Source organism: Rhea americana, unplaced genomic scaffold, assembly GCF_003343005.1.
Source record: "Rhea americana isolate MKP2758 unplaced genomic scaffold, rheAme1 scaffold_133, whole genome shotgun sequence".
NCBI lineage: Eukaryota > Metazoa > Chordata > Aves > Rheiformes > Rheidae > Rhea > Rhea americana.
Genome location: NW_028185406.1, coordinates 1,030,855 through 1,046,642, shown reverse-complemented (window position 1 = coordinate 1,046,642; position 15,788 = coordinate 1,030,855). Strand labels below are relative to the sequence as shown.

General features: G+C 38.5%; 1 protein-coding gene across 1 annotated transcript in view; it reads right to left on the bottom strand.

Moving 5' to 3' along the window:
• Positions 1-15,788, bottom strand: part of APP (amyloid beta precursor protein) — a 180,423-nt gene that overhangs the window by 52,061 nt on the left and 112,574 nt on the right. The window contains exons 8-9 of the mRNA XM_085297964.1: positions 11,841-11,915; positions 10,436-10,594 (exon numbers count right to left, since the gene is read on the bottom strand). Of these exons, the coding sequence (XP_085154090.1) occupies positions 10,436-10,594; positions 11,841-11,915 (234 nt within the window). The remainder of the gene's footprint in view (positions 1-10,435; positions 10,595-11,840; positions 11,916-15,788) is intronic.

Here is a 15,788-nt window from a genome sequence, read left to right as displayed (position 1 = left end):
ATGCAAGCTTTAACCCCTGTGGCAACAATTGACTAGTGATTGCCTAAAAGCTAGTGAAACTGCTCTAACAAAGTAATATTTCCAGCTAAAAAATCCTCGTAAAGCATTCCATCACCTCACAGAGATCTACAAGGCTTTCACATTCAGCAAGAGTCAGAAGGCACTGCAAGAGCCTGAAGTTCCTAGCATAGATGCAGGCACCAATAAAAACAATATGATTCCTTGAATACAGCATTAGGCCCTAAGATATAAAACCACTCAAGCCTCCCTGAAGTGGAAGTTGAAATGGATTAGCAGTCCTACAGCATACTCTTGTCATTGACAAATATTCCATTTTTGTGATCTTCAGGAAACATGCCCTCCATTGGCATCCATCCATTAAGGTAATACAGTATAGCATTTCCATGCTGATTTAGGGGGAAAAAAAAAAAGAAAAAAGAAAAAGAAAAAAGAAACCCTCAAGAGAGTTGGTGGTATGCCTTGAACATTCAACATAAATTAAAACAGCTTTGCTCCCTCAGTCTTAAATAACTACCAAGAGTCACAGACACACTGGATTAGGTCAGACCTCCAACCTCCCAATAACTTTGAAATGTTGCTGCCTCAATTTCAGGACCTTTACTGAAGGATAAAATGCCAGGGCTGGTGATGGGTAGTGACAGCTCTCTACCAGCATCACATGTCTGCAGGTAGCCAGGACTATAATCGAGGCACAAGTTCTATAGCTGAAGGTAACTTTAATAGTGTTAAAAAAGGTAATTGATACTCTCCTCTATGCCTAGAATTCTAGATGTGGTACGCGTACTTTTAACAAATCTCCTGATCTACAGTGCTGACTTTATTCCTTGCTGCCTCTCACCTTCTTACTGCCTTACAAGCACTTTTGCAGAGTTATTCTCAGTAGGATTCACCCTCCTGTCCAGCAGACCATGTAGCAATATGGACTCTTGTGATGGTGCAAGCAGAGGGGCACAAGGTATGGTAAAGTCAAGAACAGAGATGAGGGAGTACTCCACAGCCTAAGAAAATTCAGTCAGACCCTGTGTCTGAAGCTACTATAACAAATCTGGGGAGCATCTATTACTCTAACCTTAGGAAAGAAGGAAGGAACCTTCAGACTAAATTATAAATGGAAAAGTTGTTAGTACCAACTAATTTAAGTTCTCAAGGACTGAAATCTGACCTTGTCTGTGGCAGAAGAATAATCTGCTGACATATCCCAGGGTTAGCTTTGCACCTCTCATTCTTGATAAATAATTTACCAAGTATTGAAGCTCATTAAAAACTTTTTTGTTTTAGTATCTGAAAATTCTGTTCCACTTTTTTTTCCCCAAGGAAAACTCAATGCATGTACATCTGCAGTTACCTAATAAAAGCCATCTGGGAAAGGACTCACAGAATAACTAACCTGTATCAGCCACGAGGGCTATCTAATCCTCATGAAATAATTTTGTTATTTTCAGTTTTCTGTATTTGTTTTGCCGGCTTTTTTTTTTTTTTTTTTAATTTTTCTTTTGAGGAAAGCTACAAAAATACTCCCAACATAACTTCCATTATCCACACGCTTTTACTTATCCTTCAATGCTGCTGGAAACTAATGAATCCTGTAACAGAAATGACAAATGACTTCCTAAGCCATAGGATCCAGCTCCAATACCAAACTCCAAATACCTATTGTTTCATATGGAATGCTGTTTGGTTAGGAATAATATTGATTCCTGAACACTGGAAGAGCCTGGGTTGGCTGGCAAGAAGCTTAAACCCTCAGGATCATGGCACTCTCRTTTAAGAACATGTGGGAAAAGGCATGAACACACCTAACAAGGACACACACCGGGCACTGCAGAGTGTGGCAGTCTGAATGTCTATATATCACCTCTGACTTGTTCAACACACACTGCCATGCAATTTGCTCCTGCGGAACTTGTTCTAATGCTTCCCTTCTAAGCAGCCTCAAACACTTGCTTTTCTTTAACCTAAAAATAAGCAGAGATCATAGCCCTTTTATGAGCATTTATCATAGTCCAACAGATGTACTCATTTTTGCACATATTTTAACTGTTAATTTAAGATCCTGCTTATTCTGGAGGATGCCACCCGAAAATTATTTTACATAGAGTTCTTATAAATACTTACATGCATTCAATTAATTCTGTATGCAGGACACAGATTCAAAGACTTCTTATCATCATTAGAAAGATGTCTTTATGCCTAATACTGTAGGTAATATGTCTATTCTCTTATTTGGAGGAAAATATATATGCCCCAGGGCAGAGTTAAGGCTATAAAAATGACCAGCACTGCAACTTCCTGGCTTCAAAGCTTACCCAGCCCACTTCCAGTTTTCTAGCTGAATGAGACAAGCCCAAATGGGGTAGAAAATGCCAATGACAACCTGGCTACCTGGTGTTGACTTCCAATCATAGTGACTCCACAGGCCAGAAAGGTGCCTGTATTCCCAGTGGCATCAGCATCAAGACAAGACTGCCTATATCTTTTTCTAAGAATAAAATAACAATATTAACATTGCAGCTAACTGCCAAACTCACATCAGAAGAATTTGCCAGTCTAGACTTTTTTTCTGAGCTTAAATATTCCACAGGTTCCAGACACAACTGATTGGAGAACATGGGCTCTATTTCCACTCTAACTTTTAAGGTATTTCAAAAGGAAAAAAAATCTATAAAAAATGCCCCCAAACACTTTGAGATCCTTCTAGAGGAGAGCACTTCATACACGCAAGGCATTTGGGTACAGCACTCATCACTGTGATGAAAACACCAGTTTATGAATACAGTAAAAAAGAGCCTTTCAAAAGGCAGCCYAACAGAAATTATTCACATAAGATTCTAAATGGAGAATATTCAATTATTCCGTTCTCTACTGACATAYGCCATTTTAGCAAGGACTTAGCTTGATTTTGTTGTAGCTAACGGAGAATATGGAGTGTCCATAAAACAGTTCTGATAATTTACCATCTTTATTGTTCCTTCCATACTCTCAACTGTAGGTTCTGGCTCTATTACTAACAGGATTCCCCTGAAATGGAGACAATGCAGGTTCTTTCACATCTACAAAAATTAGGAGGTAAGAACTACAGCTTTCCTTTCTATAGGGCAATTACAAGAAAATGTAACCCACTGGTGTCTTCATAAGCTCCATAAAGGAATCATGTATCAGACCTAAAATATCTGAACAAAAGATATACATAACTTACATTCTCTCTCCATGGAAATCCGAAGTATTTATTACAGAAGAACAMCAAGAAAATAATATTAAAGCATTTCTGTGTATTTAAAGTACAACTTCCAGCTCTCTGCCATGGGRAATTCTGAGTTGGCTTGTCATTTCGATCAAAATTGTCTCTATAAATCAAAAATGAAAATTCCACAATGCTGTATTTTGCTATTTAGGCTTGCCTGTAGCGCAAAATCAATCACCAGTCCTTTCTGATTACCACTCTTAGAATGGGCTGTTCATTAGCTTATTAGGGTAATTAAATTGTTAGTAACTTTAGGATGATGTCTGATGCAGGAAAATAAGCTCACTCTACGAGCATTCTCAGGAAAGGTTAGCTAGAACAAGTGCAAGACCTTTATGCTGAAGTGTCTGATACAACTATACCCCTTCCATCCAGCTACCCTTTATATGCAGCTAATGATGTTTTCTCATCAGTTCTGATAATTTATAGAACACRTTATCACAAACATTGCTACTACATGACTATAATGGTATGCAAAATTTCTGTGTACATACCATCCTTTGGTATGTACCACTGTCCACTTTTCCTGAGGCAGAATAAATGAAAATAATGTTTGATTCGATCTCATTATTTTACCTTCAGGATCTGAACTTACTCAGTCGTGACAAATTAAAATCAATTTTGTCTCTGCTCGCCTTTTCAAGATTTTGGCTTTAGATATAATGAACCTGCCAAATTTTTGCAGAACTTATTAGCCATCTGGATTTGCCGCTCTTCTCTTAAGCTTGCTTCTACAAAAACCTACTGGCAAGGCAAGGAGCATGACTACACCACACATTCAAGCCCGCAATGCAGGGGAAAAATAAGAGTCTGGTTTTATTCACACAAAAGCCTCAGCAGCTGCTGGAAAACTGAGTTAGATGACCATGTTTCTGTAAGTTTGACCTGGTTTAGCAGCAGAGATGATGCCTGTGCCTCTTCTTTAACAAATTCCACGTAATTGAGTTTATGTGAGAAATTCCATAGCTTTACAGGCTCAGATTAGCAGAACTAAAGGGTGGAACATTAGAGCTGGACTCATCTTTCCTTCCTCACAGAAGGATTTTTATCACTAGATCAGTAGCTATGCTTTGACCTGCCTCCAAGTGCATATTTTCACAGCAACCTTGTTGGACTTGGAAAAGTCTTCTCAGAAAAGCTTCCAGAAACACAGAGGCACTGAGGAAGGGCCCTTCTGCACACCCTCCTTTAGCTAAACTCACCTTGCTCCAGCCCATACTATGCTCTCTCCATATGGATAGATACTGGCCCCAAAGCACAAATGGTACCAGAAAGAATTCTAAGGGCAACAGGAAAAAACATGGTAAATAAATTCAAGTGGGTTAACATACATGCTAAACTTCATATTAATCATCCTACTCTGTTCAACAATAATTTACATCCTGACAAAATAGTTCCAAATTGGAAAAGAAACATTTTAAACTGACTTTAATTATTATATGMTTGCTGTACTCCATGTACAAAATATGGAGGATAATTAATTACCTCTCAAAGGTTTCCTATACGTTTCCTTGTTCTGAAACCCTTTATTTCACCATTGTGAACTGGATTTCTTCTCTGCTTCTCTTTTCTCCCCCACTGCCTTTCTACACAGAATGTGCCTCTGTTACCACAAAGATTAAACAGCAGGGCATAAATCCTATAAAATTTGACATGCATGTGAAAAAGAAAATACAAGCAAATTATAAAACCAACCTGCTCACAGAGAATGACAGTTTTGAGTTCTTCTGCTTAGCTAGCAGAATGAAGGGAAAAATCACCAACTGTTTTAAACACTAGGGGCATATTAGTTCCAGCTACCACTAACTCTCCTTTYCTGTAGTAAGATCATCAAGCAGAGTGAAACAATACAGTATTTTGACATTGGATACTGAACAGCTGCCCTCCATTTTCAAAGAGATCAAAGTACAGTACAGCTAAGCTGCACTAGGAACCAGGGAAAAGGATCAGGTCTAAGGTTCTGGGCAGCTTGCATGACAGCGCTTCAGAGAAGAGAATAGCAGTATCAATATTCATGTTTGTTTAAAATTATTTGCTAGCAGACCTTGAAGCTATGCAATTCCATCTCCATACGCTTCCTGGCTTCCTAGACTGCTACCCTGTAGATTTCCTGCAACACTGGCACTAGGCAACAATATGCACCACAGCTGAAAAAAATGTTATTGAAGTCTTTGGTAACAGAAGTTAATCATAAAACTACAAAAGACTGGGAATCTGTTAAGTAAAACAGCACTGAAAACAGCTATTGTGACTACAGTACAGGGAAAGCATGGCATGAAGTAAACGTACTCAGGCATAGACCCAGAAACAACAGAAACATCCTGCTTGCCTACCTGACAGGAAAATCGCATAGTTATTCTTGTTTTTTTTTTTTCCACTCTCCCATTCCCTCTTACTGAAGCTTCATCAGAAGCTATGTTATTGATCTTGAACTCAATTTTTGATGGTTTTCTAGGCATTTGTAGGGATGTAATGACTACTTCACTAGTCTAGGCCAAAGGTTCCCCCAGTCTAATACCTTGCTAGCCCAGACTGGATGCCTACTGGGTTGCCTACTGAGAAGGGGCAAGCATATAGTACTTTTCTTCCAGCTTCCCACCATCTRTAGCTCAGGGACCTCTGAGCCAGAGGAAGTTGCTCTTCAGTAAACCTACCCAGATTCAACCCTTGAACATATGTTAAATTTTTAGACGCCAAATGCACAGAGAAGAGTTCCACAACCTAACTATGCACTATGTGAAGAATTACACTTTTTATTTGTTTTGAATCAAATACAGTACAGCTTCATTTAAGGTTCCTCATTCTTGAAAGAAGTGGAAGAGAGAGTGAACTGTCAATCTCTTTCTTAGCTCTAGTAAGAAGACGCTTCCAACCTTGAAACAGTCTTTGCCAGTGTAGGCAATGRTGCCATAATTCCAGCTTGGGTTTCTGCTGCCGGGACCATTCACATCTGCACTGTGTAGTGCAAAGGCAGCAAATAATGTGCTTACTCTGTATGTACCACATACTCTGCAYGCACTATGAACTCATATTTTCTGTATGTATCAGGATTACTTCACTCATGAAGAACTGTGCACCATGTGCATAAGTCTGACACCAGGAAAATTCAGACTCTCTGTATTCCTATGATAACTGATCTGCAGGCAAAGATTGGACACAGATTTCTAGATACCAAAGGCCAAATTAAATCCTGATGCTCCAAGTGGTCTGCCAAAAGTCCAAAAATTCCTGGGAAAATGTTCAAGTTGAAGTACAAGGATATATCCGGACAATATAGCCAAGTAATTAAGCAGCATATGGAAAATAGATATATACGCCAGACTTACAGTAACCCTCCTAGCAACCTCATTTTCCACAAAGAGAGCCGAGGCTGCAGTTCCACAACACCATAACTTCRGCAGTAGTACTGGCTTTCAGATTCTCCTGCCTGTCAATTCCTATCCTCTCGCATGATTGCAGCGGGTTTGTGAAACCATGCTACAATGCTCTTATTTTTAACTTTAAAGAGATTAGCTCCCTAATCTTATTCACATGTGGTCCCACAAACACCATATTAAGGAATGGGAGCAATACAGAAGTGGTAACAAATGACTAAGGGCAAAAAAGTTGTCAAATTCTTACTCTGGTGCTGCTGAAGTTTCCATATCACAAAAGTATAACCTAAGGCRCCAAAAAAAGACATTGGTTCAACGACTTAGAAAAATAGAGACAGCTAAAGGCTGACTTCAGACTTCCAGAATCACAGTCCACCATTTCATACAGCCAGAGAACCTCCTCAGAAGTTGATTTTTCTCCTATAGTTTTTTCTTACAGTAAAAATTATACAACTATATTGTACAGCATATTGTATACAAAGAAGTTGTCAAAATTATCCTCTTCTTCACCAGGTAAATAGGTGACCCAAGCCTGAAAAGAAGTATTACTTTCCTTCCTGAAAAAAAAGTATTACTTTCCTTCTTGTAAAACAGAAGCCCCAAAGACATTTGAGTTGTTTTTTTTTTGTTTCCTCATTTAACAAATTCTAACTTGCACTTCCACTAAAGAAATAYCATCATACTAATAGTTTCTTAAAAGTAGAGTTTTATTAAAAGCTCAGGTCTTATTTATGCACAGAAAACATATACTTCAGTTAGAAAACCTCCAAAGTTATTTTTCAATTTAAACCTAAACTCTTTCCTTGTAATTTCATTTACAGAAACACTTGAAAAATCCAGAATCTACTTCTGTAGTAAGCATACTAAGAGCAAAACACGTAATTGGAAGCAGGCAGTAGAAGGTGGCTGTTCAAAAACATTGTTGCATAACTCCAGAAAAAGTCCTTTTTTTTTTTTATGATTACTTAACAAGTCAGCAGAATAGTTACAACTTACTCTCAGAATTACAAGACAATCACATTAAATGTTCTTTCAGTTTACCAGAGACACAGTCCCTAAGATACCCCCCTGTCAGAAAAAAAATAGCTAGGGTAATAGAGTTGAATTTTCCATTAATTCCATTTTCTCTTTGGCTAGGTAGCCAAAGTATGAGTGCAGAGGGTATTCCAATTTCTGGCTCTGTATCTTCCACAGCAGCCACAGGACTGAATTCATTCATTAGATTGCTTAGCTATCATCAATCAYTCCTCAGGTTTTACCCTCTGTCCCACAAAAATACCAAACCAATCCTCCTACTCAATTCAAGATCAGCTTTTTCCTGTGCTTTGGCATACATCTGACTGACAGTTCAGAGGCACACACTGAACTGTCAGTAACTACAGAACACGCAACAACAACAAGAAAAGCGGAGGCTAGAACAGCACCATTAACAAGACTGGCAAATGAACTGCTTAAGGGTTAAGAGCGTCTGTTCACCCTCAAGCGTTTAAACCCAGTCGTGGTGATGCCTCCTCGTCTGGTAACACCTTGAACTGCTGTTACTTAAATGTTTGCTGCCTGCTCCTTTCAGAAAGATCAGCTTTTRTAGAAAAAGAATATAGGATTATCTCAGTCTTTTAACAATATCTTTAAAACTTGGTCCTGCTAGACTCAATGCCTTCATTGATATGGCCTTTCAGGCTCTTACTGAAAAAGTTATTATTTTAAATGTCACAGAAACTGAATACAAACAACCCAAACAAAATTCATTTTTTTCTGGTCCCAAAGTCTGCTTTAACATTCTGCTCCTTAGTGTTCAGCAACTAAATTCACTTTCTTTTTCTTTTTTTTTATAAAGTGAAGATGCTATCTGCATTCCCTGGACACGAAAGTTCCCTAATCCTTGGAGTAGAGTCTCGCATTTTGGCTGTTCTAGAGATCATTCTTGAGTTCACTGTTGTCCCAATCTTCCAATCTTGTACATTCTGAAATATCTGTAGAACCAAGTTGTCAGTCAGATCCACATAACTTGAAATCAAGAAATTTTGGGGATACTTGTGAGGCAGAGTTACTTTTTCATGAGAACCACCTTCACAGCAGYAGCTGGTTGGCTTAAACCAAACAAGGTATTAACATCTTAGGTGAATTACTGAAAACTATACTGTAAAAGGGCCAAAAGAACCTGCAGCCATTCTATGCATCTTGCTTCCAGTTATGAGCTGCAGACTTCAGTCCTAAGGGAAACTGCATATAGCCTATAATTTGCTAATGTGTCTGCTGCTAATGAGATCCTTGAGCCCAAGCCCTTCACTACCCTTGTAACAGTCACAGGTTATAATACACAACATCACACTTTCAACACTGCTCCAAACAATATCCTCTTCCAATTTGTAACAGAGACTAGCACTTCACTGTCCTCAAACTACTATGCTGCAAAATACAAATCTACTCTTGATATAACTAGAGTTTCCATAGGACAAGCAGACAACCTCAGACTGTTCTTTTACTTGGCATGCAGTAAAAATAATAGTTTTGCACCTCATGATGCAGAAAATGTTTGTTGCTGATACAGAATTACTAATTACTTTTGACAAAGTATATAGATCCGTTCTAACATTTCAGCTTTAATCCAGTCATCCTCATGAAAAACACACCTATTATAACTCAGATAAAATAATTATTTTTTCTAAAAAAGCTTTGCAATGAGCTTCTTGCCATGCAACTGYTAAGCATGCTCTAGTAACAGAGCTGCCCAAAAGATGCTCATTCCTTAAACTATTGTCTCATAATCAAGTATAAGAGACGTAACATCTTACCCTACACTCCATATTGGATTCTAGCCCATCAGAATGCTAACTGTAGGATTAYACAGCGATGATACTCATTCATATTTCCAAGTATGCCAAATAAACAAGGGCTTCAGAGAGATTTACAGTAGGCACAAAAACGATCATTTTTGCATGTTACTGAATATGTAGGTTTGCACAGAGAAAAAAAWTCACTTAAGAAATACAATTTTAACATGTTAGTCACATTCAGGTAATTTCCCACGAGGCCAAATTCAGAATCTAATGGCTACAACTTTACATTGCTGACTCAAAAGCCTTTCACTGGTCTAATGGTTTTTTCATCTACAAAGTATCGAAGAGACCAGAGAAATATAAAATATTTGACTATTTCCCCACWGTGTTCATGTAGATTATCTTCTTTCTGGAGGTCACAGATTACTATTTTGGAATTAAACCTAAACATCACAGATAGATTCATTAAAAATTCCACTCAAATYCACATACTGAATTTGGTCTTTACATCACTCCTAGCCACCACATCCGAAGCAAAAATGTTTTAATTTCTAGTATGGTAACTTCATGCTGTCCAACGATCCTGACAAGATCCTTCATCAAGTATTTTAACAGTTCAGCAAACAAAATGGAAGACCACAACCACCCCCATCCTCAAGCTCCCTCCTGAAATAATCAAGTATCCTACTGTACATCACTTGGACAGATGATATCACCATCCTTCAGTTGGATCTGCGAATGGCTACAACTTTTGACAACCTAACCACTTCCATGTTTTTTGCCTAAACATCGGTATCCATCTATCTATATGTATGTATGGGAGTGCTTGCCTGTAAGTATACACATATGAAGTCCAAACTTTAATTTTCCAATTGATTGACAGCTGTAGAAGATCTCACACAAGCAACACTGAACACTCAGTGCTTCAAAACTGGACTGTATCTGCACATACTTCATTTTTTGCAGGATAACTAACGTAATTTTGACACACCTCATAGAGCTTGTGATATTGCACTTACCCTGGGTGGGACAGTTTGCAGGGCTGTAATATAGTTCTCCAGAGCAATGCGGCGACGGTCATTGAGCATAGCTTCCACCCTGGCCATGTGAGTCTCCACCAGTTGCTGTCTTTCATTTGCTGCTTCTTGTTCCAGTGATTCCACTTTTTCCTGGAAATGCTGTACCGATCATAACAGAAAGAGAGAAGACATCAGTAGAGATCAGCAGACATTAAAAACTACACCTGCAAATGATGAAAATGTTCTGTCCTAGTCAGTCTACCGTGACTCCCAAAAATCTGAGCTGAACATATCTTYTATCGATTTCAACGCAAACTGCTGATGCCCTGTATTCCTGAACACCTGGCCATATTTTATTAATCTACCAAGTATTCCTAAAACAGTCAGTGAAATCACCAGTGAATCCTTCATTTGACCTCAAACTGTTTGGTGCAACAGAATTCTGCCTGGGAACAGATGGAGTTTGGCAAACATTTGCTCCCTGTGATTATAAAGGCTTTCCATGTATCAAAGTAACTTCACAAACAAATCTACAAKACAGAAAAAAATMTATATAAAACAGCCATCAGGAAGAATAAACAAGCCCAAATTCATTCCAATAAGGGGAAATATTCACTGGACAAAACATACAGAGAATAAAGCTTTGGTATTTAATATGCAATGCAATCTGGTTCTGAACACAATCTTTTAYTTTATTTATTTATTTATTTGGTAGTTTTGCATTGAAATGTTTCCAACAGTACTGAGTAATATCTAACAGCCAAAACAGGTCTCAAGGAGTGTTTGGCCAAAATTTTTGAATTATGGTATGATTTTAGATAAAATAATTTTGGGGCTTTTTTCATAACAACTTGTTTTTCCCATAGTGTATAAGGACAATTGTTTCTATTGATCACATTCAGATGGATTTTGTAACAAATTTGGGCTAAATTTTGATTGCTCCAAAGCCTTGGTGTAATCTTCTYGACGCTGAATCCCATCACTTGGAACATCTTCCATTTGGCTGAATGTTTCTTTCAGATAAAAATTGGTGTTTATTGCTTCCTCAAATCACGTTTTCACATCTCTGCTTGTGCTCGGGTGCTTATGTAACTTATATTCATTTATTACAGCTTAAATTCTGAAAAAGGCCCACAGGAATTGGGTTTTCAGTTCTCACTAAAGGCAAACCTTAYTTACAATAAAACTTTGCCCCTCTACACAGTAACTAGAGATGTTCTGCATTTCCATTTCATGGATTGACTTTTAAACAGAGAGAGACCCAGAAGCCACTAACAGCTGGAAGCAAAAATAGCAACTGTGAGAGCAGAATAGAACATTAATTCTCCATATAAATATGTTTTAAAATTATATCACAACTAGCACTGTGTTTTAATTGCAGCCCCTGCTGGTAAAAATCCTTTACCTGGATAACAGCTTTCTTATCAGCCTTTGGCAAGTTCTTCGCTTGGCGTTCTGCCTCTTCCCATTCTCTCATGACCTGGCAAGCAACACAAGGAGGGTGACTTTTGAATTCTCCTCCCTTGTCTCAGGGCTTAGCAACAGCCAAGTACTGCAGCTCAGTCATCATTTGAAATTCCTCTCCTCCCTTTACGTATACAAAAAGCAGTTACCAAAGGCAGAATCCTGTTATTAAATTAAACAAAGACTACACTGCCTTGTCTGAACATAGCGCCTAGCGCTCTCAGGCTCACWGTGAAGAACACTGCTGTTACCCTGCCATCAAGCAAAGGAAGTGGAAGTCTCGGTGGGTGAACACACAGGTCCCTTTTCATCTTGGACAAGAAAAATGTTTCAGTCTAATCTATTTTATGCCCTTGGTCAAAATGAGCAAATTTCAGCTCATTCTAAAAGGTATTTTTTTGGTATCACAAAGATTTCTAGATTTATGTGGACTGCATCACTGACCTTTGAGTAGGACAGATCAAGAATTATATGCAATTTGTGCTGGTCTGTTCAGGAATTGGTGCCAAACATTTCAAGAACTGAACATACTTATATCTCAGGTAGAACACTGACAGAAAAATGATGTAGGAAAACTTTCAGCACCTTTCCTTTCAGCAATCTGAAAGGCCACCTCCTCCTGTAATAGAGGGCAAGGCAGTATTTCAATAATAAGGGAAGGAGTTACTGTTAACTTGCTACAGTATACACGTACTCTGTACAGATAACTGAAACCTCCTCAGGGTCTTACTTTGGGATTCTCCTGATTTCATTTCCAGACAACAATCTCCTCAGATAAAACTTTCTGTGCAACAGTAATTGCTTTCTCTGGATGTAGTGCATGCAATACAAATAAGGGACTTGTTTGTTTGCAAGATTAACACAATGCAATAGTCAGAAAAAACCCAGAGGTAATTTCTCAATATGCACGCTTCTTTCCTTCCTCTCTCATTGAAAATCACACTTTTACACTATTTAAAATGGAAATTCTCAAACAAACCTTTTCCAAAGAGGATTTCAGAAAAGCACAGTCTATATGCATGACTGAAATTTTAGAAGGGTGAACAGCAAAGACAGACGAGGCCAGCCATGTCTCATGTCTGCACTTAACCATCCACCTCTCAGCTCCTGTCTCAAGCTCCCCAGTTGTCCCATATGCTAGACATCACTAATCAGGTTCTCTGATGCACAGATTAGAGAGCACCAGTGGTGGTCCAAGGTATCAGGTGGGTCACCAAAAAGCACCTACGGACTCAAAGTAGTAGGACAAAAGAGAACACRATATAAAACGCACTGAACTGACAGGTCGCCCCATCACCACTTACTTTCTTAATACTTTGTACAGGAGATTTTATTGTTTCTCTGAGAAAGCTCATGTTTCTCTTCAGAGGACATGAAACAGCAATGCAATTTAGAGCACCATGATGTATAATGGAAAAAACTTATTAATGCACAGAGCGCTGCAGTATATTAAGTGCACATTAAGTATTCATGTCTTAATTGTGCACTTAGGCCATAAGTGAATGATTGTGGTGGCCTAGAAAACCTAACTCATATATACAGGCAACATCCTTCTAGAGAACTAAAATATCACTGATGCCAGGATGTGAATGTTACAGAAGACCCAGAAACTATGGCATTAATTCAAGTCATAAACTACAATAATGTGCTAAAGCTTGAGCACTGGCCTAGATTAGGAACTTTGATTTTCTTTACCATCCTCTCCTTCTGTGCCTTCAAATCAYACCTCTGACATCTGCTTAATATTCTTTTTCACTCTGTGAATGAGTRGCCAGTGGATTTTTAAAACTATTGTTTTTTGCCATCTTTATCTGCCTAACTAACCTTGAAAAGTTAGGCAAAAAAGGCAAAAAAACACTCTGCTTACCCACATGATGAAAACAAATATTGTAGGCAATGTGATAGGGACACACTTGCTTAGACCRGGTCTCTCTGCCTATTATTATTTCTTTAAACCTTTTTGGGCATGGGAGGCAGGCTGATGAACTGACATGCTACAGTTAGCTGTTCAGCTCTGGTGCAACGAGAGTGAATGTCTTGTGAAAAAACAAAATGATATGGCTGTTTTCACAAAAAATATTCAACGTAAAGACTGCAGAAGCTGTGCTTTGAATGCTGGTTTTTCAATTAGGATGACTTTAATGGCTGAAAGTATATATATGCCAATCAATCAAAAATACAGGCTTTTTTTTTCTTTTTTAAATTCTGTAATTATCCATGGGCTRCTCCATCACCATCCAGAGAAAACTATTCTTTCAGAAGGTCAGAGCTTTAGAGAAATTATGAGCAATTAACAAATATGCCTCAGCACAGAAAACAAAAAATTATTCTGCAGATGTGCTGATGTATAAAAACGTTGAACTTCTCCTGTATGCACTAATAAAGTTATTTTCCTTCATTGAAAGCACAAATCTAACAAAGCCACACAGATTTATGGCACTTCAAGGCTTGTCTGCTTCTTGCAGGGAAAATGACAACTCCTGGTTGAGATTTAAAGCATTTCAAAGTCAGGACTTACTGCCTAAAAGACTCCTTTTGGGATTGGGCTGTAAGGGGCAGGTAGCAAGAGGGGAAAAAAGAAGAGGAAGTAAGGAAAGCATCATTCATTATTAAGACAAATGCTAAGTACAAAAATCTCATTACACTGAAACCAGTGGAATATACTCCCATTTTATATACTAGTGCATGGACACATAATTGCAAAGGGAATAATTTATACCAGACATATGGGATACATCAATCATAGCAGCAATGGTACTTGACTGAAGAACTGCCTAGTTAGAATGTCAAAGTCATGACAATAAGATACCTACTTTTTCTGAGGGCTTTTGAGTCTTGATCCTTTTTCTGGTAAAAACATCATTAACTATCTCCAAAGAGAGATCTACTCTCTCTTTACTCTCAGAGATAGAGACTGTAAGTAAGGGGGGTACTGCTACTAGCTCAACAGAGAGTTCTAGGGAAGGCAAGATCCCTTGGACACATCATAACAGAGGCAGCAGGACCTAGGGAATAGGTAGTAAGTGGACCCTGGAATTAGTAGTAAGTGATGGTGCAAAGGTGAATGGCCAGCCAACACTGGTTCCTCATGTGGTTGCAGATGAACATCATCAGCTACCGTGGGCTTGCTGATGTGACCCTACCTGATGAGGCAGAGAGAGGACCTTTGATGCTCCTCTGTCACTCCTTCAAATGATGGGCTAATAGGTATCACCCTCACTTCACATTACAGATGCTTGTTATGAGAAAGGAGGGGCAGTTTATAAGAAAGAAACTTTTTCCCCTGAATTATTTAGTAAGGGAGACCTCTTCCTGTAATGTTTCACAATTAAAGTGCATGTATACTGTTCAGTTTATGAGAGGGGGAGCTGAAAGGTAAGCAGTCTTTCTCTAACTGAAGACCTTATTCAACATATGGAAATGACCTTTTGAACAGCTTGTAGGTCTAATCCTCCTCTCCCAGGACAGGCCATGTATTTTAATGTACGTTGTTTGATGATTAACGGGATCGAACACTTTGGTTTAGATCTACCTTACGCTCTGCTTTTAAAAAACTAGACTCTCATCACAGAAATAAACTAAGCATTTTGAACACAACACCAGCCATCACCCTTTCCGCCCCAAGTTCAGGCTGGTTGAGGGCTGAAGTATTTTTAGGTATGTATCTTGGAAGTAAACCTCCAAGAATATCAAGACGACTATTCTAGGAGACAAGGTATCATTAAGCTCTTATCGTAATTACTGTACAAACTATGATTCCTAAAACACTGTAAACAGCCACAGAAAGAGTAATTTTTAGAGACCAGGAAGTCTCAAGATGTTTGAGGGAAAAAATATGTAAATATACAGCTCCCTTGAGTGAGGTTCAACATCTGGTGCCATCAAGCTA